Source organism: Gymnodraco acuticeps, unplaced genomic scaffold, assembly GCF_902827175.1.
Source record: "Gymnodraco acuticeps unplaced genomic scaffold, fGymAcu1.1, whole genome shotgun sequence".
Taxonomy (NCBI): domain Eukaryota; kingdom Metazoa; phylum Chordata; class Actinopteri; order Perciformes; family Bathydraconidae; genus Gymnodraco; species Gymnodraco acuticeps.
In genome coordinates this window covers 5,288,582-5,314,335 of record NW_022991216.1, presented here as the reverse complement: position 1 = coordinate 5,314,335, position 25,754 = coordinate 5,288,582, and the positions used below count along the sequence as shown (strand labels likewise).

The 25,754-nt window shown below is 39.0% G+C and overlaps 2 protein-coding genes across 3 annotated transcripts; both read left to right on the top strand.

Annotated features, from left to right (window-relative positions):
- Nucleotides 1-1,227: 1,227 nt before the first annotated feature.
- sbno1 (strawberry notch homolog 1 (Drosophila)) lies at nt 1,228-20,375 on the top strand. The gene is given in 34 exon segments (XM_034238840.1): nt 1,228-1,487; nt 2,441-2,560; nt 2,652-2,750; nt 2,870-3,094; nt 3,201-3,336; nt 3,872-3,972; nt 4,069-4,165; nt 4,429-4,589; nt 4,767-4,900; nt 5,014-5,104; nt 5,218-5,379; nt 5,511-5,646; nt 5,761-5,866; nt 9,927-10,080; nt 10,179-10,361; nt 10,803-10,900; nt 10,985-11,136; nt 11,260-11,463; nt 14,061-14,214; nt 14,216-14,232; nt 14,320-14,489; nt 14,578-14,709; nt 14,921-15,056; nt 15,188-15,300; nt 15,404-15,475; nt 15,559-15,658; nt 15,806-15,880; nt 15,997-16,143; nt 16,374-16,468; nt 16,566-16,652; nt 16,831-16,968; nt 17,063-17,139; nt 17,461-17,654; nt 17,746-20,375. Coding segments are annotated over 34 exon segments (4,218 nt in total). The 5' UTR covers nt 1,228-1,478; the 3' UTR covers nt 17,889-20,375.
- A 759-nt stretch (nt 20,376-21,134) lies between these two features.
- On the top strand, nt 21,135-25,100 carry LOC117561385 (cyclin-dependent kinase 2-associated protein 1). 2 transcript variants are annotated; one of them, XM_034238718.1, is made up of 4 exons: nt 21,135-21,371; nt 23,242-23,342; nt 23,819-23,945; nt 24,480-25,100. In XM_034238718.1, the coding sequence occupies exons 1-4, from the start codon at nt 21,344-21,346 to the stop codon at nt 24,545-24,547; spliced, it is 324 nt and encodes a 107-aa protein (XP_034094609.1). In that variant the 5' UTR covers nt 21,135-21,343; the 3' UTR covers nt 24,548-25,100. The 2 variants fall into 2 exon arrangements, with proteins under 2 accessions (XP_034094609.1, XP_034094608.1); XM_034238717.1 differs by lacking the exon at nt 21,135-21,371 and adding an exon at nt 21,741-21,988.
- Nucleotides 25,101-25,754: the final 654 nt, after the last annotated feature.

Here is a 25,754-nt window from a genome sequence, read left to right as displayed (position 1 = left end):
ATAAGATGGCGTGAGAGCGGCGGAGCGAAGAGGACAACAAACTGCCGAACCGGAGCGGCGAGAGAGAGCAGCTCTTGAACTGTCAAGTGAGTTGATTTTAGCCTGGGGATTTGTTAGTCTTAACACTAAAGTCCCGGTTATTATAAACACAAATGTTGGGGCTTGGTAGTACGTTTACAGAAAGTATTATATATTTCAATTTTAAGGTGTACGTTTACTCCTCGTTGCTAATGTTAGCTTAGCGACAGCAATGACACTGAGCACAACATCACAACAATGCTAGGGGGCTGATAGCTGAACCCCGCCGCCGAACCCTGCCTCTGTATGGGGATAAGGTTGAGGAAGGACACACTAAAATGTAAGGTTTAGACGCTGCTTTGAACACATATTGTTAGTGCTGTATAAGCTGGCTAGTATTATTTTATCAGCAACGTATCATGTTAGCGAAAACAAGCTAGCTTTGGATTGCACCTTACCTTCAACCTGTTTATTCTGTATTCTACCATTTACTGTCTACTTCTACTTGACAAATATGTGTATTGAGTTATTATAACATAACGATTAAAACATACACTTCTATTTGACATTAAATGCACACATAATGAAAATAGCTCAAGTTCACTGTGTAGTTATACTTTCCCCACGTTGTATTGCAACTGTGGAACAACCATTTCCCCTTGGGATAAATTAAGTTTTATCTTATGAAATTGTTGCGTTTTAATGTCAACAGCTTATTATGTAACCCAAAACCACCAGGTATTAAATGCACAATATTAGTAATTGGTCTCAGTGTGGATAACGTTAAAAGCTGACATGTGTGTCTCCGTGATGACCGTTAATGACACAAAGCTTTCTTAAAATTGTAGTTTGTTGTTGGGCATTAAGGTGTTTGTCCTCACTGTTGTGTCTCTGAAATGAATGTGAAACTGTCTTAGTACGTTAGCTCTCTGTTAGCACAGTTTAGCCGTGTCACCCTGCTTTACCCAGGCTAGTTTAACAAGCTAGATGGTATGACAGCTTGTAAGGCAAAGGTTAGCTGGTTCCAAATACATTTGTTGAAATACATCAGCGTTCTAAAAGCCTGGTCCCATCATACATCATATATGCCTGCTTTTATTAAAATTAGCAACCTGCGGAGCCAGCAATGAGGTCGGGGGCGTTAGAGTCAGAGGGACCAGGAAGTTGTATGCACTAAAGCACGGCATTGCAAACACGTGTCTTGTTTTGGGTCACTTTGGAACAAGTCTGACCTGGTGTGCAGACGCTGCTGTTAGATATGGCCAACTCTCCTTCCTCTACATAGTTTGTCTGGATTTGGAGTGAATTTAAGTATCTCGATTCAGTGTTACGTTTTTAATATCATTATCGGCGTGCGCTGCAGGACGAGATACGGCGAGGTGAACGTTTTAAATAGGTGTATTATGATGCTTACGTTGGATTGAAATACCGTGTGTTATAGCTACACGTTTGGTCGTTTAATGCTGAAGGTAAACACATGACATCTTAGTTTTTCTTTGGGAAACTGGGCATTGCATTTTAATTCGCACTCCGTGTTTCATCTCATGCGTGTACCACACATGTGGGTCCTAATATCCCTTTTGGTATTTTTAATTCATGTCGTTTTTGAGGGTCACGTTTTTCTTTTTGTAGGCATGATCAGTTGCATTGCTTCCCTTATGGCTATCCTGCATAGAGTTTAAACTATGTATTAGTTTGATGATATGCTTGTAGTTGTTAGCCTCATCTGGTAACCTCTTGGGCAGATGTATTCTTTATATTTGTCTTTTCCATTGTTTTATTTACACACATCGCTCCCTTTTTAATACATAACGACTCCTCGATTTGCATATAGTCAGTACAGTTAGGAAGAAATGTGTTTGTGCTTTTTACAACTCAAATGTTGAACTCGCTAGTGTTGCATTATGCATGCATGCATTATGTTGTGAAAATGTTTGAGTTTGGTAGAAGACAATTCGCATGAGATTTTTTTAACAAAGGAATTATTCTTCATCACATGCAATAAACAGAATCAGAAACAGGTTTATTACCAGGTAGGTTTACAAGTATGAGGAATTTGACTTGGTGTTGGGTGCATACATACAAGTAAAAACAAGTATTACAAACACAGGTAGAGAACTAGAAAAATCTAAAAAATACAACAGTATTTACATTGCAATAGAATAAAATGTGGAATAAAAATCTGTAGTAATAAAAATATATCGTTGTACATTGTGTGCATTAATGTAATGCATAGAGTCTGTGTTGTGGCTGTAACTTTTCATAGTTTAAGAAGCTATAGCCTGCACATGTTGACAATCTTTCTATAAATACAGTGTACAATGTAATTGTTTTGTGTCGTGATTTAATTAGCTAATTCTTAAAGGTCGTCTTTTTTTATAATTTTATCATTGTTATTAATAGATGTATTCTTGTCCTGCAGATGGATCCTGGACAGGATTTACTCCTCGCTGCCCTGAGTGAGAGTGGCATTTGTCCAAATGATTTTGGCTTTTTTGATGTTGATCCTCAGGATGTTGCACAGCCCTCCACAACCCAGCAAGTAAGTTGGTCTTTGTTCGAATGGAAGATAATAGTTTTCTTAATGTTATCAAAGCTATATGTTAATGTTCTGATTTTTGCTCCTCTTCCAGTCTATCTCCATCAGTGCCCTGGAGGGTGGTATGGGGACAGAGTCGGTGGATGTTTTTCGAAATAATCCTCCAGTTCCAGTACCGATTGTTACTATCAGGGTGAGATTACACATTAACAACCTCCCTTAATTAATTATTTAGGAAAATGTTAAGTTGCAGCTGATGTTTTGTTGTATGTATTAAAGTAATTTATTCTCTCTGCTCAATGTCTTCAACAGCACAAACCTCAGCCATCAACCACCACGTTTGTCTTAAATCAGCTGAATCAGTTGCCGTCACTAGGAGCTGCTGTGACCAAACAATCAGTAACAAATCCCATCAAACATACCATAACTGTCACCAAAGTGGTCCATGTTAGTAATTCAGCTTTGCGAGGAACTTCAACCCTATCCTCTACAAGTACTCCTTCAGCGCCGACAGTAGTGCCTTCTAACAGAGATCAGGTACGTTTGTGGAAACCATGGATACCATCCCAAGGCCACAACAGCTTAGAGAAATGCATTTCATTTGATAATTCTCAATTTATATACATTTATTTTGTTGTTGTAGCAAATTCAGCTGAAAGACCTCCTCCGAACTGGCAATGTGAGGAGCACTGGTCTTAAAGGGAACAGTTTGATGGAGCTCATGAGACTGAAGCCTCCATCTAACATCGCTCCACCAGTAGCAACGGCAACCTCAACAGGTCAATTATTGTTATGTTATTTATATGTACAAATAGATTTGTGTTTTAACCCATTCAAAATGTATAAGACATTGCATCAGTTGTGGTGTATAGTTTTAAATAATTGTTTGTCTGACATCTCTGACTTACTTTAACTCTTCATGATCCTTTATGCCCTCCTCCATCCACATTTTGTTATTGTAAAATTATTTTTGAGAATTTCAAAATTATTTTTTTGGAAGTTTTATTTGGAAAGAAATACACTATGGCTGCAACTCACTGTTACTTTCATTATATAATGTTATTATATGTTGATCGTTTGGTCTGAAAATGATGAAATGGGTAGAATATAGATTTGATCTATCACGTTACACAAAGCAGGGCACGAAACTCACATTGCGCAATCCTGAACAATGTGATGTTCAGTGTTTTATGCTTAAAACACATGATAGTTCTCTGCAGCACGAGCCAATTCAATTTCTGTTCATCCAAATTATAATATTAGAAGAAGAAAAACTTGTCAGTACTTGAATTGTTTTCTCTGTTGGTGTTTCAGCTGAAATGATCAATGGGATCAAGAAAGAAGTATTTGGTAAAGAGTCTCCCAGGATCTGGATGAATGAAGATGTTAAAATGCAGCCCTTCTCACATTCAATGGTAATTATTATAATATTGATTTAAAAAGGCTGATAAATGTTGCCTAATGTGTTGATATGGTGTTAACATTATTGTTATGTAAATCTATGGATACAGAAAATCCCAGGGATGAAGGAGGAGGATGAGCCTGAGGAGGAAGAGGAGGACGAGTTGGGTGTTGTCGAGACTTATGCAGAGTACATGCCAATGAAATGTAAGTATAACCGTTGTGTTGAACTACAATGACAGTATTATACTACAGAATACTTTGTTTCCTAATCTAGTCTAGCCAAAACCCTCTATTCCACACTAAGAACTTTTTTAAATGGCAAGTCGGGATTACTCCAAGTATATGTTACAGTGAGATGTAACTGCAGTATCAACCTGGCTGGTGGCGCACAATCTAATAACAAAAAACAAAATACAAACTGCTATTGTGATTTGCTCTTCCACTGAATCATGGGTTTGTTAATTCAGTAAAGATTGGCCTGCGGCATCCGGATCCTGTGGTGGAGACCAGCTCCCTGTCCAGTGTCAACCCTCCAGATGTGTGGTACAGACTGTCCATCTCAGAAGAAGTCATTGATCGTGGCTGCCTGTCTGCACTGCAGCTGGAGGCAATTACATATGCTGCTCAGGTAAGCTCAGGTTGTTAATTTTATAGGCTATATAAACTATGATGATTTTCATCAATGCAGTAAAGCTTTATGTTAACTTTTTTTTTACTTTGACACAAGACACAAAATTGAAAGAAGCCTTTGAAAGGCTACGTTTTTGAGTTGTAATGATTAATTCCTTGTCCCTGTGTACCACAGCAACACGAGACATTCCTCCCCTGCGGTGATCGAGCTGCATATTTGATCGGAGATGGAGCAGGTGTGGGGAAAGGCCGGACCGTTGCAGGCATCATCTATGAGAATTACCTTTTAGGCAGAAAGAGATCACTTTGGTAAATATCCCAATCCTTTACATTATATTTAGCTCTTAAAACGATTAGCCTTTTAAAATAAATGATCTGTCAACAGAATGACCTCTTCATTACTATTCTCCTCTTTTGTTCAGGTTCAGTGTCTCTAACGACTTGAAGTATGATGCGGAAAGGGATTTAAAGGACATAGGAGCCAAAAACATCTCGGTTCATTCATTGAACAAGGTAAGATCATTTTATGATACATATATGAAAATGGTGTTGAACAATGTAAGGAAAAGTGTGTCCATGACTTATAACGACGAAGTGTGACTCAATTACATGCTTCATATTTCCAGTTCAAATATGGAAAAATCACCTCAAAACACAATGGCAGTGTGAAGAAAGGTGTGATATTCGCCACCTACTCCTCCTTGATCGGAGAGAGCCAATCGGGAGGGAAATACAAGACCAGATTTCAACAGCTTCTCCACTGGTGTGGGGAGGACTTTGACGGAGTTGTATCCTTTCCATTAGCCATCAGTTGGTACCATAGATGTAACTTTGTCCTTTTCATGGGTTTTAAAATGGAATCAACTAAGCTGGAGCAAAGTGATTTATATAATTAATTTCCTTAACAAAATGTCTTAAGATTGTGTATGACGAGTGTCACAAAGCCAAAAATGTATGTCCAGTTGGATCATCGAAACCTACAAAAACTGGTCTTGCTGTGTTGGAACTGCAGAACAAACTCCCTAAGGCTCGTGTTGTGTATGCAAGTGCTACAGGTTAGTAGACACACGTATTTATCTCTTTTGAAAGGGTTGGCAGTGTAAACTCAAGTGGAGTTGGGAAACCTGTACAAATGCTGTACATTCTGACAATATATTTCTTCTCATTAGGTGCCTCTGAACCCAGGAATATGGCCTATATGAATCGTCTGGGCATCTGGGGACTAAAAACACCTTTCAGAGAATTTAACAACTTTATCCAAGCAGTTGAGCGCAGGTACATTTCCTCTTCTCTTTTTTTTTATGTGAAAAAACAAAACATTTTCCCTTCCCTGCCATGGGCTTGAATGCTGGTGATTTCAAAATGTGCTAACATGCAGAGTTGGGTGTAACGCGTTACTGTAATAATATTACTTTCGTCGGTAACGGAGTAGTGTAACGCGTTACTTTTATAATTCAGTAATCACACTACAGTTACTAACATTGCCCCGACACGCGTTACTTCGTTACTTTTATCAAATCAGTCATAATCATCGCACTGACAGACAAGAGGGGTTTCCGCCGCAGGTTTATATGTATGTAATCTGCGCGACTTGCACGTCCACATCTCCACGGCTGAGTCAGCGATAACTTTCGAGGGGTGGAGGTTTGCCCATTATTTTGAGTTCGTCCGAAGAATAGACAGGAATGTGACGGTGAGGTGCAAACTGTGTCCAGGCCAGAAGCTGTAAACACCACGTCAAACCTCAACAAGCACCTGCAAAGAACATATGCTAAGGTGAAGCTAATAGCTAAGGAGCCCGAACCCAGAGTGAGGATGTTGTGAGTGCGCCGCCGCCGTCTCCAAAGCAGCAAAAATTAGAATTTGGAGGACTGTTACGCCCAGGCCTAGGGGAACCTAGGCGCAGCACAAAGTTGCACTCTCCCCACTTTTCCCACTCCCTAGAACAGGGGCAGGCAAGTAAGTTTGGCCGTGGGCCAAATTTTTTCAGAGCCGCAAGATGGCGGGCCAGAACATAATCAAAGCCTAATTCAAGGCATTGATTTTGGTAAGACGGCGCAGCGCCCCTGTTCCCCGGTTCAGAAAAAACTCTATCGCTGATGACCCTCCCCATCAACACTCTGATGCGCAGTCAGATCCGCTGATTGGTTCACTGGTTATATAAGCGCCCAATCCAGAGCCTCTGGCTAGACCCGCCCAAAGGGAGGCTCGTCCTCTCTAGCCCCATTTCAGTCCCAAAGCCAAGGCTATTATCTGTATTTTAACAGACTTATCTTTTAAATTGAGGTGTATTTATTGTTCTCTTCAAAGTTTATTTTTCTCTGAAATTGTAGGGAGGATGGTCCTCCTTTTCCTCAATGGACGAGCCTCCACTGAGTAAAGTAGAGTTATTAACTAGGTAGCAGTGTTATTTAACATACTTTTATAAGTATTGTCAAGTTCTCTGGGATTTTGGCATTTATTTGAGTGTTTGCCCACATTTGAGAGGCTTGAGGGACAACTGGAATCCTTTTTCCTTTTCTTTATTTCAACTTTTCAAGGACACATTAGAATTCTTTCAGGTTGAAAACCTTTAAAAAAATACAAAAGAACAAAATAAATCAATTACAGCAGTTTTGCTTTGCAATTTCATATATTATAACCTAAATTAATCAGTAACCAAGTATTTTACTCAAACTCAATGTATTTAATAGTTAAATAAGTACTTTAATTGACCTGGTTCCCCACAACCACACATTTGCCATATGTGACCCGCTCTATCGAAATCAGTCGAAAGTCGCAACGGCTCATTTAAAAATAAACGTGGATTTGCGTAAAAAAATAGTTTTTCGGGGATCGGGTGTTTTGTTTGATTTTAAATAAACAAAGTCTTGGCTTTCAGAATATGAATTGTTTTTCTCCAAAATCACACGATAAATACATGTTTGAAGCTTGTAAAGGGAAGATGACAGCTCTCCCTCGCCACTCTGCTCTTCCACAGCGCCGCTTCCCCTCCCTCCGCTGACATTATGAATGTAAGCGGATATGTCAGGACAGAATTTATTTTACCGGACAAATTTGAAACTTACCGGTCATGTTTCAATAATAATAATAATAAGAATGGTGTAGCAAAGTTTCCGTTAGCAGATAATCACCGGACTAGGACCGGATATGCTGATGTTTAAAACTCAGTTAATGGGGCTCGTTTTTATATTGCTTCAGTTTATAATCGTTACAGATCGAAAAGTTCAGATTCATTTTTCTATAAATGATTCAACAAACATAATTATTACATTCAAACAAACTACTTGTAGTAGATGAAGTACATTATTCAAAAGTTTACATTAACTTTGAATAATAACACGGGAGAAACGGATGCTCTCTTTTCCCCTCTCCCTCCCTCTCTCTCCTGACAGCCCGTCAGTTTCTCATGCAGCTCGCTAAACAGTGGGCGGGGCTTCAGGTGATCATGCAGAGCTGCGTGTCTCCATCAGACTCAGCAGCTGATCTGATCTCTCTCTCGGGTCCGGTTACACTTCACTCGCGTTTATGTCCATATCGATCAGATCCAGCTCTCCTGATCGGCCTTTATAGAGAGCACCGATCAAACTATTAAGAGTGAATATCGGCCGATAATGACCGGCGGCCGATAATGACCGGCGGCTAACGGAAACCCTGATGTGTCGTTCCTATGTTGTAAAAAAAAAAAATCAAAAAAAAAAAATCAAAATAATATTTTATTTTTGATTCTCAAAATTACGGGCCAAATATTATTGCTGGCGGGCCAACAATGGCCCGCGGGCCGCCTGTTGCCGACCCATGCCCTAGAACATGGACGCCAAGGCAGAGAAAACGTTTGGTAATTTAATTACCAAATCAGAATCACAAAAACATGCTGAAAGTCTGTTTACAAAAATAACAAACAGGAGTAACAACCACAAAACGAACTAACCTTTAACACAAAAATCTTACCTAACAAATGAGAAAAATAAACGTTCAGGCTTCTTACCTACTCTAACATTAAACAGGAGAAAACAAATTAACCAAAGAAAAGGGTTTTGCACTCCTGAGTAAAATAACTCGTGTCTACAAAGACAGGTTAAACAGCTTTTCTTCCACCGTCTCACAGCAGAAGAGAAGGACACAGCACAACAGGACAGAGATCTTAACACGTGCAGAGTTGGGAGTAGGAGAAGTTGAGTCAGAGAGAGCGGCCGAGGAACTGCACGGCTTCAGCTTAAAATGCTCCCGTCTCCTCAGGTGGACCAATCAGCCTGACGAGGGTAGCTAATCAGCTAACGGGCACCACCTGCTTGCTCACTCACACAGACACAGAAGGAGGGAAAAATAAACACACAAATGACCTAACGACCCAGGGTCGTAACAAGGACCGGTAACCAAAGCAGAGCTGGCAGTCTTGAGCCGTTTCCCTAATATAAAGCGCATCTTCCTGAAATACAACACCGCTACCCCATTGAGTGCGCCGTGGAGAGGCTTTTCAGCCTAGGAAGTCTTGTGCTAACACCAAGAAGAAATCGGTTATCAGATAAACTATTTGAGAGACTCCTCCTCCTAATGCGGTATAACCACTGCTTCAGTGACAAACACATCAAATAAGTGTGAAGTGTTCAGTCTGAGACCACGAGAGGGAGTGTGGTAATAGGCCTATGTTCACAGCCAATGCCACTTTGGCCTATTTTCGCTTTTGATTGTTGTTAATGATGTTAAAAGGCCATGTTGACTATATTGTATATTTTTTAGCTTACTGTTCAATTAATGAAGCTCATGCTTTAGGTTGTGTTCTTTTTCATTAGCCTTTAGGCTATTTAATGCTGAAAGGCCTTTTGTTGTTGTTGAGGCAATCAATATTTGTGTATTTAATGTGTTATCAAGGCCAACCTCTTATTTTGTTTTATACAAGCTATTTATTTGTTTATTTTGCCAGTGTCACATCACATTGATATGGCCCACTTCCGTTATTAAAATGTTTCTCTTCAAATGCTCTTTACGTTTCACAGACTGTTAGCTTGTTGTGGTAGGCTGGTAGCCTATTTTATTAAAGAGCATATCAAAAGAAAGACTTGTGTTATGTCTTCCTTAATGTAATAGTAATTGTGGGTGCAAGTGGAGTCTCGCAGAGGCAAAACTGTGGCGCGCTTACACTGTAGCTGCGCCGCAGTCTGCGTGATCTCCCTGTAGGGAGTAAAGTAACGAGTTACTTTATGTAGAGAGTAACGAAGTAGTGTAATATATTACTTCTTTTTTTTTTAAGTAATATGTAATATATTACTTCTTTTTTGTAACGACCCCATCTCTGCTAACATGTATGTTACACATTTTTTCTTTTTAATTTTAGAGGTGTTGGCGCCATGGAAATAGTCGCCATGGACATGAAACTGAGGGGAATGTACATTGCAAGGCAGTTGAGTTTTACAGGAGTGACCTTTAAGATCGAGGAGGTTCCCCTGACTCCGCAATACATCAAGATGTACAACAAATCTGTCAAGCTGGTAAGCCACAACGAATAAGTACAACAAACACATTTGTCACATTGCTGTGATTTATTTGATGTCCTTGCCGTTTACAACTTGATCTATGTTTCTCCTAGTGGGTGCTTGCACGAGAGAAGTTCCAGGCGGCAGCGAACCTGATGGATGCAGAGCAGCGCATGAAGAAGTCCATGTGGGGCCAGTTCTGGTCTGCTCACCAGAGGTTCTTCAAATACCTCTGCATCGCCTCCAAAGTCCGCAGAGTGGTGCAGCTCGCTCGAGAGGAGGTCGCAAATGGAAAGGTGAGACTAAACTTTAAATATAAACTGAACTTGATTGGGCTGACAAGTCTCCAAATCATTGGTTAGGTTGAAGTTTATTTGATTAACTACATGAACACTTAATAACAATGAAGTGGATTCATTTTTAAATTATCACAGAAAATGTAATAAATAAAAAAGACCTGCACACACTTCTGACAATTGACTGTTCATTATTAAACTTACAAAGTGAACTGCAATCTCAGGCATATTAGTAGCCATACTGAGCCCTGCTTCCTGATGTTATGAAGGCTCAAATGTTTATTACCAAGTTAAATACAAAATAGAAACATGATAAAGTTATCAAGTTAAGGACAATATAACTTAAAAACAAGAGATGAATGTTTTGCAAGACACCATTTTTTTTTAAAAACTGTTCATGTTGTGCTGCCTGCTTTAACATGATATACATTCCCTCTGCAGTGTGTGGTGATCGGCCTTCAGTCCACTGGAGAAGCCAGAACACTTGAGGCCTTGGAGGAAGGAGGAGGAGAGCTCAATGACTTTGTGTCGACTGCAAAGTACGGACAGACTAAAGATAAGATTTCTCCAAAACAAGGCAAATGATATGTCTGTAACTATAAAGAATTTTTTTTTTTTTGTAGAGGCGTGCTGCAGTCCCTGGTTGAGAAGCACTTTCCAGCTCCTGACAGACAGAAGCTTTACACTCTGCTAGGTATCGACCTCTCAGCTAAGAAGACCCCCTCACCCATTGAGCCGGCAGCACAACCAGAACAGAAGGGCAAAAAAAGGAAAGGTAAGAAAAAGCTCAAACTTCTCCTAAGACTTCATGAAGTCACAGATGGCTTTGTCTTAAAGATTCCTTGTGACCTGACTCTTCTGAATCGATCATTTATGATGCCTCTGATTATTTCTCCAGGTTCAGATGTCAAAAAGCAGCCGAAAAAGAAGCCTCGCAAGCACGGTGGTTTGTCTGGTACCAGCTCGGAGGAGAGCCAGTCGGAGGAGTCGGACAGAGAGTCTGGTAAAGAGAGTGACGACAGCTTCAAATCTGTTAGCTCGGGGGACGAAGACGATGATTTCAACCCATTCAGAGACGAGTCTGATGACGACGATGAAGATGGTGAGACTCCTGATGGGGATTGTGAAACCTTCTTTTTCTGATAACCTATTCAGTGCTAAGGGGAAACATTTATTCCTTGCTTTGTCAGGGATGCAAACTTGTCACCTTTCGGCGAAATTCGCTGTTTTGAATCCAAAATATGTCGTGTGTGTGATTCATGTAGATCTGCAATAAAAATATTTTTGGGGTATGGAGGGGGTCTGGGACCCGGAGTAATCTGCGGCCGCGATGATGGTCTAGCTTCAGCAGCTACATTACCTACGGGTGCGTTCGTTAATATTAACTGTGGTCCGGAGTCACTGTGGCACAGACTGGACCACTGGTGAACAGCTGTTAGAACGGGGCGTTCAGGTGTTCAGAGCAGAGCTTCCTGTCGGAGCGCAGAGCGTGATGTGCACTGAAAAGTGTTTCTGTCGCAATATTATCGTTGAGCAAGCTAGCTAGCATACATTGTCACTATCTGCTAACGTTAGCTTTAGCCTTAGTTTTCTAATAGTTTTTTTCATAGGCTATAAACAGAGGTGGTATAAGTATAGATCTTGTACTTGAGTAAAAGTAGAAGCACTCAGATCTTGTACTAGAGTAAAAGTAGAAGTACTCAGATCTTGTACTTGAGTAAAAGTAGAAGTACTCAGATCTTGTTCGAGAGTAAAAGTAGAAGCACTCAGATCTTGTACTAGAGTAAAAGTAGAAGTACTCAGATCTTGTACTGAGTACAGAGTGTAGGAATACTCTGTTACAGTAAAAGTCCTGCATTCAAAATGTTCCTCAAGTCAAAGTAGAAAAGTATTCTCATCAAAATATAGTGAAAGTAGCGACGGTAAAAGTAGTCGTTGTGCAGATTGGTCCATTTCAGAATAATATATATGATATGTTTTATAATGATTGATCATGAAAGTGTTCTCAAAGCTGGTGAAGGTGCAGCTAGTTTGAATGAGTTTGTATACTGCAGGGTAGCTGGTGGATTTACTCCAGGTGGAACTAAAGTCTGATTTAACACTTGGTTATATTTCACATCATTCATCCACATCTGTAAAGTAACTAAAGCAGGGGTTCCCAAACTTTTTCAGCATGAGACCCAAAACAGAAATGTTGTGGTCCTAAGGGACCCAAGCTCAAAAAATGTCATGATTTTCCATAATATCTACAGTTATAAACAAAGAATGCAACACACCATGAATTTAAAATGAAAATATTTATTTAATTATAAAAGTGCATTGCAGCAATTAGGTTTCTCACCATAACAACTTTCCCTTTGAGCTTGCCCAGAAAATATAAGGATCAAAGCAGAAAGACGAAACATGGGAAGTGCAGTCAAGTATATACAGTTCAAATTTAAATTATACAATTATCAAAAGTGCAATATTAAGTTTGTCACTAGCTCAAAAACTATGTACACACCATTTTAAACTATTTTAAATGAACAAAGAACAAATATGTTGTAAACAGAAAGGGACAAAACACTAACTATAGGAAGTGCAGTATACAGTACATCACAGGTGAAACCACATTTAAATGATCAGCAGTGCAACATTAAGTTTGTCACTAGATCAAAAACTATGTACACACATTTTTTAAACACTTAAATGAACAGAGCTGTTGTAAAACACTGATAGACAAAGAAACTCCAACACTTGGCAACTGATTAAAAAATGTTTTGTGGAGGCTGACTTGATAGGATGCCCTCAGTGCCCCTCTGTTCCCTTTGAATGCCTGAAAATAACAGAGAAGATATTATCATTAACATTTCTGGGTTATTGGGTGATTTTTAACACCAGCCGGCGTACGTATAGCCAATGTGGACCTGGCAACCGCATTTATAGCGCATTACATTAGTTACTTGTTAGACGCTTTTATCCAAAGCGACTTACATACTCAATACTGCGGGGAATCCCCACAGAGGGATTTTGACAGGGTTGTTGCACAAAAGATCCAAGCGCGCACAGAAGAAATCTCAGAGCAGACATTTCACGAGCGCACAGAAACAGCCTGAGTGCGAGAAGGTTTTAAGCTGGAACACAGGAAATCTGTAAGCAGCAATATATCTGAGTGCAAGCGTAGCAGAAGCAGAGCAAATCAAAGCGCAAGCAGGCACTATTTGAGTTTGGGAAAGGCTGAACTAAAGGTATTAAATACATGTAGTGGAGGAAAAGTACACCATGTACCTCTGAACTTTAGAGGAGAAGAAGAACAAAGTAGCAAAACATTGAAATAATTAAGTAAAGTACAAGTAGCTCAACATTGTACCCAAGTATAGTAGCCTACTTGAGTTTATGAACGTAGTTACTTTACACCAGTGGCTATACAGATAGAAAGACTACGCCTTGCACAGAGGCATGAAAATACATTTTCAAAATGCTCAACAGTGCTGCCAAAATTATAAACTGACTGCTACACAATTAAAATAAATGCTTTTATATATTTCTATTAGATGTGACTCTTTAGCGTTTCTGTTATTACTCACTGCTGCTTTAGTTGTTCTGACTGCTAACATCCTGTTATTCCTCATTTTAAAGCCGATATTCCGTGGGGTTGGGGGGCTCGGATCCGTGTCACCTTTTTCATACCTGATGAGCTTGCATCCCTGTTTGTTATAGATCCATGGCTGATCAGAAAAGAACCAAAGAAAGGAAAGGAGAAGAAGAAGAAAAAGAGAAGGAAGAGTGTTGATCCTGACTGCATTCAAAGTGCCTTGTTAGCCTCCGGGCTGGGGTCCACCAGGCCCGCTTTCACCGCCCCTGTTGCCCCCCCCCAGCGCGCCTGCCATTGGTAAGCACAATACCACATGGCAAAGCAGGTTAACAAGACTCAGGTGCAGCATGGTGGTTAATAAATGCCTTTGTATCTGTTCTTTAGTCAAGGCAGAGAGTCAGGATAGCTGCCTAACAAGTGAAGACGCAGTGGACAATGCCCAGAAAATGAAGAGAGATCTGTTGGAACAACTTGATGAGCTAGCTGAGGATCTGCCTCCCAACACCCTGGATGAGCTCATAGATGAACTGGGAGGACCCGAGAACGTAGCTGAGGTAATGTTTCTATTCCTTTTGTTTAAAAAAGGTGTATCATTTGATTTGTGTCTTACATCACTTGACGGTCTCTTTAACTGTGCTACAGATGACTGGCCGAAAAGGTCGCGTGGTCAGCAATGACGACGGAACCATCACATATGAATCCCGCTCTGAGCTGGATGTCCCGGTGGAAATCCTCAATCTCACCGAGAAGCAAAGGTTCATGGATGGAGAGAAGGTAAAGGCAACATTATGGTTATTGGAACTCTTATAATGTGCAATATTAACTTAAGGAAAATGTTAGAACTTATGACCGCCAACCTAGTGATTTAATTAGCTTGTGGTTGATCTAAAACTTTTGACACTTCTACAAAAAGAGAAAGAATAACAGCTGCTCATTCCACATTTGTACATGGAAAGTCATGTTTATTGTCTTTCTTTTCAACCAGAACATAGCCATCATCTCAGAAGCTGCCAGCTCTGGTATATCCCTGCAGGCCGATCGTCGAGTGAAGAACCAGCGGCGGAGAGTCCACATGACGCTGGAGCTGCCGTGGAGCGCAGACAGAGCCATACAACAGTTCGGTCAGTAGAGATATACCTCACCGTGAAGGCACAACCAAAATGAGTGCCAGTTATTCAAAATGTGTCCTTCTGTACCAGGGCCAGTTTGGAATACCATTATCTCATTGTGCAAATGTGTTGTTTGGACACAGGGAGAACTCACAGATCAAACCAGGTCACGGCTCCAGAATATGTCTTCCTTATCTCGGAGCTGGCAGGAGAGCAGAGATTTGCATCCATCGTTGCCAAAAGACTAGAAAGCCTGGTATGGACTAATTGAATGAATAATAAAGATCATTAAATCTAATTTAAAGGAAGTGTTACATTTACATGAAATATTAACTGTATTTGTTAAATCTTTGTAACAGGGTGCTCTCACTCACGGAGACAGAAGAGCAACAGAAACCCGCGATCTGAGCCGGTTTAATTTTGACAACAAAGTAGGCACATAAAGCTTTTTTCTCAGAACTTGTATTGCTGTTTGTATTTGGCTGTAACTCACTCATGTTTGTCTTTGCTACAGTATGGCCGAAATGCTCTGGAGATTGTGATGAAGTCCATCGTGAAGCTTGATTCTCCATTAGTTCCTCCACCAAGTACTTTTAGAGGAGATTTCTTCAAAGGTAATTTGAGTTAAATGCAATGAACGTATTTCCCTTTCAGTCAAAAACATTCCTAACCAACTTTGTTTTGTAAAATGTTTCTATAACTATCTACCTTTTTTAGATTTTGTATCTATTGTCGTCAATAACAGTAATTTCCTCCTGTAGAAATTCAAATCGGATTAATAGGTGTGGGCATCATAAATTTGGACGAACGATTTGGCGCAATGATACTGGACAAAGGTGATTGTTAAAATAAATGACATTTCAACAGTTTTATATTGTGTAATATGAAGTGCAACGCTTGGACAGTTTTGTGGACATTCTCACATAAATGTAATGCATATCGTTTGCTACAGATTACAACAACATGGGGAAGTTCCTGAACCGTATTTTGGGCATGGAGGTCCAGCAGCAGAATGCCCTATTCCAATACTTTTCTGACACACTTGCCGCAGTTATTCAGGAAGCTAAGAAGAGTGGCAGATATGACATGGGCATTCTCGGTAAGATGGCCATCACTCTTCATTTTCACATTAAACCGCTTTCACAAATACAGAAGCAAAACTGGGACAGAAAGCATTTTTGATATGTTAAATCATTTAAAGTGCTTTCCTCTGTGACAAAATCACTTGAGTAATACCGATCTTTCTGCCTTGAATTTCACTATTACATTGTTTCTGAAAGGTATCAGACGTTAATACAAAAATAAACGTTCTTCCTTTTCTCCTATTAGATCTGGGCAATGGCGATGAGAAGGTGAAGAAGGTAGACTGCAAGAAATTCCTAACTCCAGGATACACCACAGCAGGACATGTAGAGCTGTACAACGTAAGTTTATAAATAAATCTCTATATGAACTCTTTGCGCTCTTTAGGATATAGTTAGATTGCAGTAACATACCCTGACTTTATATATGTTTTCCCAGGTGAGCGTGGAGAGGGGGATGTCCTGGGAGGAAGCCACGCATGTCTGGGCGGATCAGAATGGAGGGGATGATGGCTTCTATGTTCAGGTACGAGAAGATTGAGAAATATTCTCACATATGCCTCATTTCCACAAGCGCTGTTGGTTAATATGACTTTCTAGTTAAAGCTGATATGACTTTGGACTTATCGAATGAATAGATCCTACATTTACTCATTTCTTGGGGTTCCACTGTTTTTAAATGTTTTGTTTTATGTCGTTATCAGATGAGGAACAACAAGAAAACAGCCATACTGGTTAAAGAGGTGAACCCCAAGAAGAGGCTCTTCCTGGTTTACAGGCCGAACACCGGCAGACAGGTCAAACTGGAGACGTACGCAGACATCAAGAAAAAGTTTAAAAAGGTGAAACATTGTTTGTATTCAAATTTTAATATGGGAAAAAAAAATCCCTATTGCTTTATGTACTTAATCATGAAATGTGCTTGTTCCTCTTTAGGTTATGTCAGATGACGCCAAGCAGCACTGGATGGACCAGTACCTGTCGTCAGCAAAGATCTGCTCTCATGCATTTTGGTATGTGCACTTTAGATCTCTATTAAAGGTCAGGTCTGATCATATTCTATATGTTTAACTCTGTCCAGCTACTGGAGCCCAAAGCTGGATAATTCCCTTGCTGAAAATGAATCGCCACCAAATGCAATATTTCTTATCAAAACTACAATCACCAGCAAACAACTAGATATTTGTGACAAGATTTCATAGATAAACCAGCTGGGGAAGACAAAAAGAGTTGCTGGTTTTTGTCTTGTGATGGGATTTGTAGAACAGAATGAAAACATAGAATATAAACAGCTTTGATCATTCAACCTATAAATGGTCTGTTTCTTCTTAAAGGCGGGGTAACTGTAAGAAAGCCTCAGTGGGTCTTCTGTGTGAAGTTGGACTCCGGTGTCGGACGTACTACGTTCTGTGTGGCTCAGTGCTCAGTGTGTGGAACGAGCTGGAGGAAGTGCTCACCCCGCTCAGTGGAACCAATGTGAAGGTGCAGATTGTCCGCCTCAGAACAGAAGATGGACAGAGGATAGTCGGTAAGTTGAAAGGCCGTTTTGATTTTAAAGGAATAGTTCTTTAAGGAAAATAATAAGCTCATAAGTTCATTGTCAACTCTTTCTTTTACAGGACTGATCATTCCAGTGAACTGTGTGAATGCATTAATCAACAAACTCTCGACGTCGGACCAGAGCCAGCAGCTCGCCGTGCAGGAGCTGCAGAAACGGCAGCAGCTCCACCCCCAAAGTCTCAGCCAGGCCCCCAACACATAGTTTAGGGAGAACCGCGTTAAATCCCGTCTCAAGTTCACATCTCTCTCTGAAGGGGTCTGACTGATGAGCCTCTATCTCTGCACTGCAGGCTCCAGGACCGCTGCTCCTTGTCCTGTACAGACACCCCCACCCCTTTATCTGAGGGTCCGGGGTGTCACACCAAGCTGTGGTGATTCTCAGATGTAAAGCAGTGGTTGTACAGAGAAAAGATTTCAGGGTTTTTTTTCTTTTCTTTTCTAGTTCTCCAGAGACTCCTGTGTTCACCTTGAGAGATTTTGACGGGTGATGTTTTGTCCTCTGACATTCAGAGTGAAAAGATTTGTGATATATTGATGAAGACAGCGTAGACGTTTAGAGGGCATGTTGGCCTGTGGCTGTTGAGTTATCCTCTCCTACACATGCTTTAAGCTGGTCAGCCTGCACTACCTGGTGTGAAGCAAAGACTTTCTTCTTGGTTCAGACCAAAGGTGGATGAGACAAAGAACACTATGTCTTTGAAAGTCTGAGGGCTTCAGACTTTCATTCAAAAGGCCATTTAAAGCTAAACTACAATCCCATTTTAATATATTATTGTTTATCGCTCCTCAGACATCATTCAGCACTAATCCAGAGAAATAATTAGTCTGTGGTTTAAAAAAGAAAGAAGGTGTTGGACATTACTCCAGCTAAAAACAGGAAGCCTTATATCTGCAGGTAGTTTTCTGATTATCGGTATCCATTACAGCCTGGCGTTTTTCAAATATGTCTTTGTATCATTACATATAGTTTCATCAGTCAAGCACCTTTACAAAGCACTAACACGTCAGACTTTGATTTGTAAAAGACTTATTTTAGTGCCAGCTGCTCTGTTGGTTTCTTTTTATAGAGCATGAAGGCGAGAGAAATGATTCCCAAAGATAATATTGAAAAGCTGTTTTCTGTTCGAGGAATGAGTCACGTTTGTTATCAGCAAACTGGGCTTTCTTTTTGGATAGCTGCTATCAACACAGTGTATTCCCCTTTCTCAATTTAGCATTTATAAGCAGAATTCAGACAGTTTGTTAATTGTTTACAACACACCAAATTGTATTGATAAGCAGATATAAGGATTTTTTTACGTGTCCTTTTTAAAGACATGCTTCATATTATAAGAACTTTGTCCCATTCATTTTCTGTTTATACAGCAGTCATCAGTAATGGATGCCCACAGGAGGAGTTAAAATATTGAAAGTAGTGTTTATAAATGCATATCTGCTTACAACTACATACATGTTGCAAACCATTTCTTGAATGTTTATATACTGCGTATACATGTTGAATAGGAGAAACAACTGCTGTTCTATTTAAGCAGTAGATCATTTGTTCTCCCTTCTCCCCAGTCTGTTAAAAACTTTTATTCGTAGTTTGTGTTGCAGGTTAAAACCACCTTTGGTCTTTGCCTTGCCTAATGTCTGAGGGAAAAAATGTTGTGATGTCAGTATTACCTTGCTGTACTAACTCTCTTTCAAATGACAGGAGACATGTTAACCGCAACAATTGCATACAATAAAGCAGCTGAGGAATTGTGAGCAATGTGAAGTCCTTGACGAAGAATATCAAGTGCTCTGCCTCAGATGTAATATTTATTTTGTTCCTTTTTCTAAAGAATTCTGCTCAGGGTTTAAACGCGTACATAGACCCTCTTTGAAAGAAAAAAAACTAACAAAGAAATATCTTTAATGAAGAATCTGAAATGCATGACCTTCACTCACGGTGCTCCACCGCTACTCCGTAACGTTGCTCTGTGGTTGGCTGTATTTACAGCTCCTTTTCTCAGTACATGTTTCCAACGCATCTGTCTGAATCCCCTGAAGCTGAGCTATTAAGGAAACGGATGATTGCTTCTGTCGAAAAGTAACCCTCCTCTTTTGCCTCAGTCCTATATTACATTTTGTTAAATCTGCACTGGAAAAAACCGACAAGTCTGGATACACAAACTGTCCTAAATGCTGATAATTATACAAAACAGATGTGTTTTCTATCACCGTGTGCTCAGACACATTGTTAACATGCGCATTAGTTAATGTTATTAACTGTACTCTCTTTTCACAATGGAAGCATTTAGAAACAAGTGTAATGGTAAGGAAGAAGTCTTTGTATCATACCAATTTGCATTTTGTACACTTTATAAAAGGATAGACACAGAGTCCCGACAAAAATGGGAGAGACTATTGAAAAGGTCTTATCTCGAATAGAAGTATTATAACTTGAATAATTATCATATATATAAGCCAACAAATGGTTTAATTTTGTCTTTGAGATGTTATATACACGGGCTGCTGACTCTGTAACATAGTTTTTGATGCCGTAATGGCAGAATGCTTCCTTTTTTAAAGTTGAAACACTTGAACTTTTTATTTTCTCTCCTTTCATCATTGCACGAGTTGCACTAGTAACAGAGTTGTACAAAATTCAACATGACCTGTACATGAATGAGTGTGATGCTCAATAAAGCTTGGTATACTTCTACTTTGTAGTACTGCTGATTATTTAACGTAATTATATTGGGATCCAAAAGGCAAATATAGAAGCTTGGGATTCATTATGGTTATAAAAGTGTTTTACGATGTGGGATAATAATCGAAAACAAGCACATTTTCACTTATATGTATGCTACCTATAGATCATTATTCTCATTTAATCCTCTAGGAAATTGGTAGTTTTTAAAGCACTACATTTGTTTTTTACACTGCAGATTTAGCTAAATACAAAGATAATCAACAAAAACATTGTATTACCTAGCAGAATGTAAACTATTTCAATTAGCTTCACCGTGACCTTTTACAACATTAAGGTGATGAACTTATAAATACATCAATAATTATATATAATATATGTAAATCTGAAAAAGGCAATTTTGCATAATTAATCGTTTTACTTTTGTATTTAATTTTGATGATCCAATACATTATTTAATTGTAAATACATTATTATAATTATCTTATAGACAAATTATTATGGATATCAGACCAAATAATATTGGTGTATGAACAACAAGCAGCATGATCAATGGGGAACAACACTTGCAAACAGCCACCTAAAATTCAAATATGTTGTGTAAGAAATACACGAACATTGTAAATTGGAGATATTTTATGACAGATTTATTTAACTTTAGGATCAGTATGACATGATAAATAGAAAGGAAAGCACCAACTCCTCACCCATTGTTATCTATTCATTTGTTAGGGGACATCCCACTGCTTCTCTGGGGTCAGAGGTCATGACTGTGGGCCAGGATTGGGCTAAACCTTGTGCTTGTGTGTCCAACCATGTGGTCAAAAGAGCCTGGTGGGACATACTACAGAGGCATCTGTGGGAAGAGGAGAGGATACACAGCTACACTCCTTTAAAATATGAGTGGATCCTTTATAAACTTAAATTCTTCTTTTCATTTTTGTTAATGTAAAAGCTCTACAGATTCACTCTACGAAACAATGGATGCGCTCTCACAGACAAAGACAGGTACCTCCAAACAAGCTCGTTTTCTCATTTCAGAGAAAAAGTGTTAATATTTGCCTAAAACAAAAAGCGTTTACTCTCCTAACTAATCTGCATAAATGTTAAATGTAACCTTAAATCAAATAAACATACACGAAGTTAGTTATCTTGCTTTTAAACATTGGGGTTTGTCTCTAAATCTGGTGTAAAATCCAAAAGAACACTTAATATGTGATGGAAAAAGTACAATCATACTTAACATGTTACCTTTTTAAACATCCCTAAATGTAATAAAGTGTTTTAAAAGTGTATTTTAAAGTAGACTTCCCGACTGATGTAGAGTAAAATGTGCTAAATGTGTGTGAAACGGCGGGTGAAATCCGTCGCTTTATCGTCGAAATCAGAATTTAACCGTTTTTCTTGATAACCCGCAATGGATAGTAGCAGTGTAAGAAAGCATAGTGGGTGTCAATATAAAGTGACGGCCATATTTGCCGGTGCCGCTGTTGTAAACAAAAAGTGAGAGACAGACGCTTCACTGAATTTCGGGTCATTTTTATTTCTTTAATTTACAATGTCTTTGGGAATGTCTTATAAACCCAATGTCCATCAGCACATTCCGGGAACTTCTGGGAACCAGGGTAAGGAGAAAAAATGGTGGAAAATCAAAGTATCCGTCCGTTAAATCGAGTGTTAAATTCAGGGTCTCGGAGAATACCTGGAGAAAGACCGTGTCTGTAGTTTTTGTCCAGTTATATATATAGGGTCAGATCCTGGGAGCTAGGCTAATTCATATCCGCCATTATTACTAATGTAAAAGAGCGCCATCCGTGCTATCAGCCGCTGAGAAAGACGGTTAACGTGAGAAACAACGAGGCGACGATTCCTAAAATGCCGTTAACCGTCGTCCGGGGTCCTGGTCCCGCCGGGTGGGTGCCGTTTCACGGTGACAAAAATGTATCACTTGTGTCTTCTTGAGCCAGCCTTGTTCCGTTTCCTCCATGATGCTCCTCGGTCGGAGCTGCTGATTGATCTGCCTCTGAATTGTTTTATGACTCTTCGAGGACATCTCGCGTTGGAGGATGATTATTGCAGCCGAACAAAGCAGCAGGGGAGCGACGAGGGCGGAGGACAAAACATGCCTAGACTCTGTGGTGGAATTAAGGATTTCGATGTTTTACTTTAGTGGGAATATTATCACATTTAAAAACAATACTCCTGCATTCAGTATCTTACTCAAATATTATGAATGTAATGTGAAAGTAGGCACCTCATTATCATTGACTTCAATGCATCTTGGAGTCATTGTAATTGTATTGACAGCTTGAGAATATTTATTCAAATATAAATTAAGTTGTACTTTGTATGATGTGTTATTGTACGTAAAAAGACCTAGCAGTACATCAAGTAATTGAAATGAGCTCATCTTTTTCCAGCTTCAAAATTAGAGGAATGTACAAATTATTGCAGCAATATTTATTATCTAACGATGTAATACATGTGTTTCTAAAATTCATAATGAGAACTTTTAGAGTTTGAATGCAGGACTTATTCTAGTAACAACGTAAGGTTAATATGTAGTATAGTAGCTACCTTTACCTCACTATCAAAATGCTTCATCCACCACTGCTTACATGTTTTCTCTCTTTGTAACACTGTCATATATTTAACTTTTAGATTAATATTATTATTATCAATGCAGAAACATGTTATTTTATGCCCACAAAATACATTAATAAATTAGACAAAACGAATCTGAAGGTCTGATTTCAGTTTTTGGTGAAATGTCAAGAGTGTTTTTAACTATTTTCTGATGTTATTGTCCATCTTATCTTAACAACAATGACAACAATTGATGCTGTATATCTAATGCCCTTTTGTGATTTTTGAACAGTTGGGAGCCTCCAGTCTCCCTCAGCAGCTAACCTGGCCACGTTGCAGTCCTACAGGCCGCTTCTGAGCGACTTTGGACCTCCGTCTCTGGGATTCTCACAGGTAAACTGCTGATCTGATTGTCACATATATTTCACTTCATTGACTTCCTATTTAAAGGAATGTTATAAACTTCCATTAGTAGGGTACTTGCAAAAGACAGATAATGGTCAGTTGAAGCAAAAAAGACATACAACTGTGTCCTAGGTAGACTAGTATAACACATGACTAGTAAACTAATCTTGATGTGTGAAATTCAAAATGTTACTTTTAATTGCTTTCTCAATAATAATTGGAGGGAAAATGTTAATTTAATGAGATATTACAAACGTGTCTATGCTTGCCTGTTTTTCTCTTGCTCTTAGATGGTTTTCAAAGGATTATTGTAATGACATATTCCTTTCTTTAAAATAGACTTCCTTTTTGTAAGTTCTTACATTTTGCGTCACTTATTTGTGATCTTGCTACCTTCCGCATACCAAAATCGATGTGAAATGTGTTGAACCTGGCTTGTCTTTTTCTGTTTGCTCTAACCTCAGGGCTCCAGTGGCAGCCAAGTGCCTCAGAACAAATATGCAGAGCTGCTGGCCATCATCGAAGAGCTTGGGAAGGAGATCAGGCCCACATATGCCGGAAGCAAGAGTGCAATGGAGAGACTGAAAAGAGGTAACAGTTAACCTTGAAATTAAACGACGTACTTTCTCAAGTAAAAATTCTTTGGTTAACAGTTCATCATTAGCATCTCAAAGACATGGATAGGAAACCAACGTTACAAACATGACTAGTTTATACAATATAACGCATTGCTGAAGATTAAACAACTCAACAGTTTATAAAGTATTCAAAATTAGCACAACTATAAACATCTACATGAGTAACATTTGACGTACACATTCAGCAATAATAATCCAAACAAATTATATTTATTTATATATTGTAAAACACTGGAAGGGAACATTTTACTGCAAAATGACTACTCTACTCTTCAAGTATATTTAGCTAACAATACTTCTGCTTAAGTAAGGGTGCAGGATTTTTACTTGTATTGGAGTATTTTCACAGTGTGATATTACTACTTTTACTGAAATAAATGTTCTGAATTCATCTTCTTTCATTGCCTGAAATGTAGAACAATTAGAGTGTACAACTTACAGTATATTACAGTTTGTTAATTTAAATTGTATTTGTCTTTCTTTAAAGGAATAATCCATGCCAGAGGGTTGGTGCGTGAATGTTTGTCAGAGACGGAGAGAAATGCGAGGTCCTAGCTGCCAACAGACATTCCTCCCTGCAAGAAGAACTAACAGAGTGCGTCTCGTGAAATTAAAAATTAAAAATGTGCATGGCACTTCCTTGGAGAAGAGGAAGTAAATGAACAAAGGATGGGAAAATCAAGCTCCTTGAGAAAAAAAAAAAATACAATAACACAATTCATGAATCCTGAGGGTTCTGGAGGATCATTTAAATCATGTGTGGGTTAGTGGAATTCATTCATGTGTTTTTATGCCCCACTTTTGGGATCTTAGTTTTGACTTCATATTTAAAACATTGATTTGTGCATGTGAACAGGCCCGGGGGTTAATTGTAGACGGCGCATGGCTTGTACAGGGGTAGATGGAAAGACTTGTTTTTTGATAGTATTTTGGTCTGTTTTTCAGACCCTTATAACACACACGACTGTAAGTGAGTGAGGGGCAGAAATGTGCCAAATGCATCGGTTCATTCGTGTTGAGGTTGGTTTTGGTATTATAAAAAAGGAAAATGCTGTTACTTGCATCTTTGTATGTATTTATTACTCCGTGTAATAAATTGTATTTTCAATATAGTTGTCATTGTATGATTCAGTGCATTTCAGACACTCGTCATCCAGTTTTGATGATCACTTATGTCTACCCAACTTTTTATTATAGTGGTCAAGAAAGGGGACAACTAAGAAGCCACAGGGATTTTTCTCTTTTTTTCTGTGGACATTCTTCATCTGACTTGCTTCTTAATTAAGATAATGACTCTCAATTCGTCTCTATGTTTAGGCCAGCTTCTTATATGGTAGCTTGATGCCATTATTGTGTGTAAATGTACGACTAATAGGACACTTGGATAAAAGCGCTACATAAAAGCAGTTCATTTCATTATTTTTTTAAACTGACAATGTAAAGACACATTTGTTAAAAATATTAACGAGTGAACTGTTGACAGATAGGCCTGGGGTCCAAAAAAAACAACTATCAATATATATGTATATATCATTTTGTAGGGCTTTCTGTAGGACATAATAGTGGTGGAAATCAGGATTACACACTAGCGTGATGGAACCCAATATTCCGGCATTAAAAGTAAAAGTGCACAAGGTTTCAGATTGAAGGGCCACAGGTTTTCTTACAAAATCAAATCATTTCATTTTAGTTAGTATAAAATAATGATATTCAATTTAGTTTATAAAAAAAATCTAAAGCTGTGAGCTTACCAGTAATTACC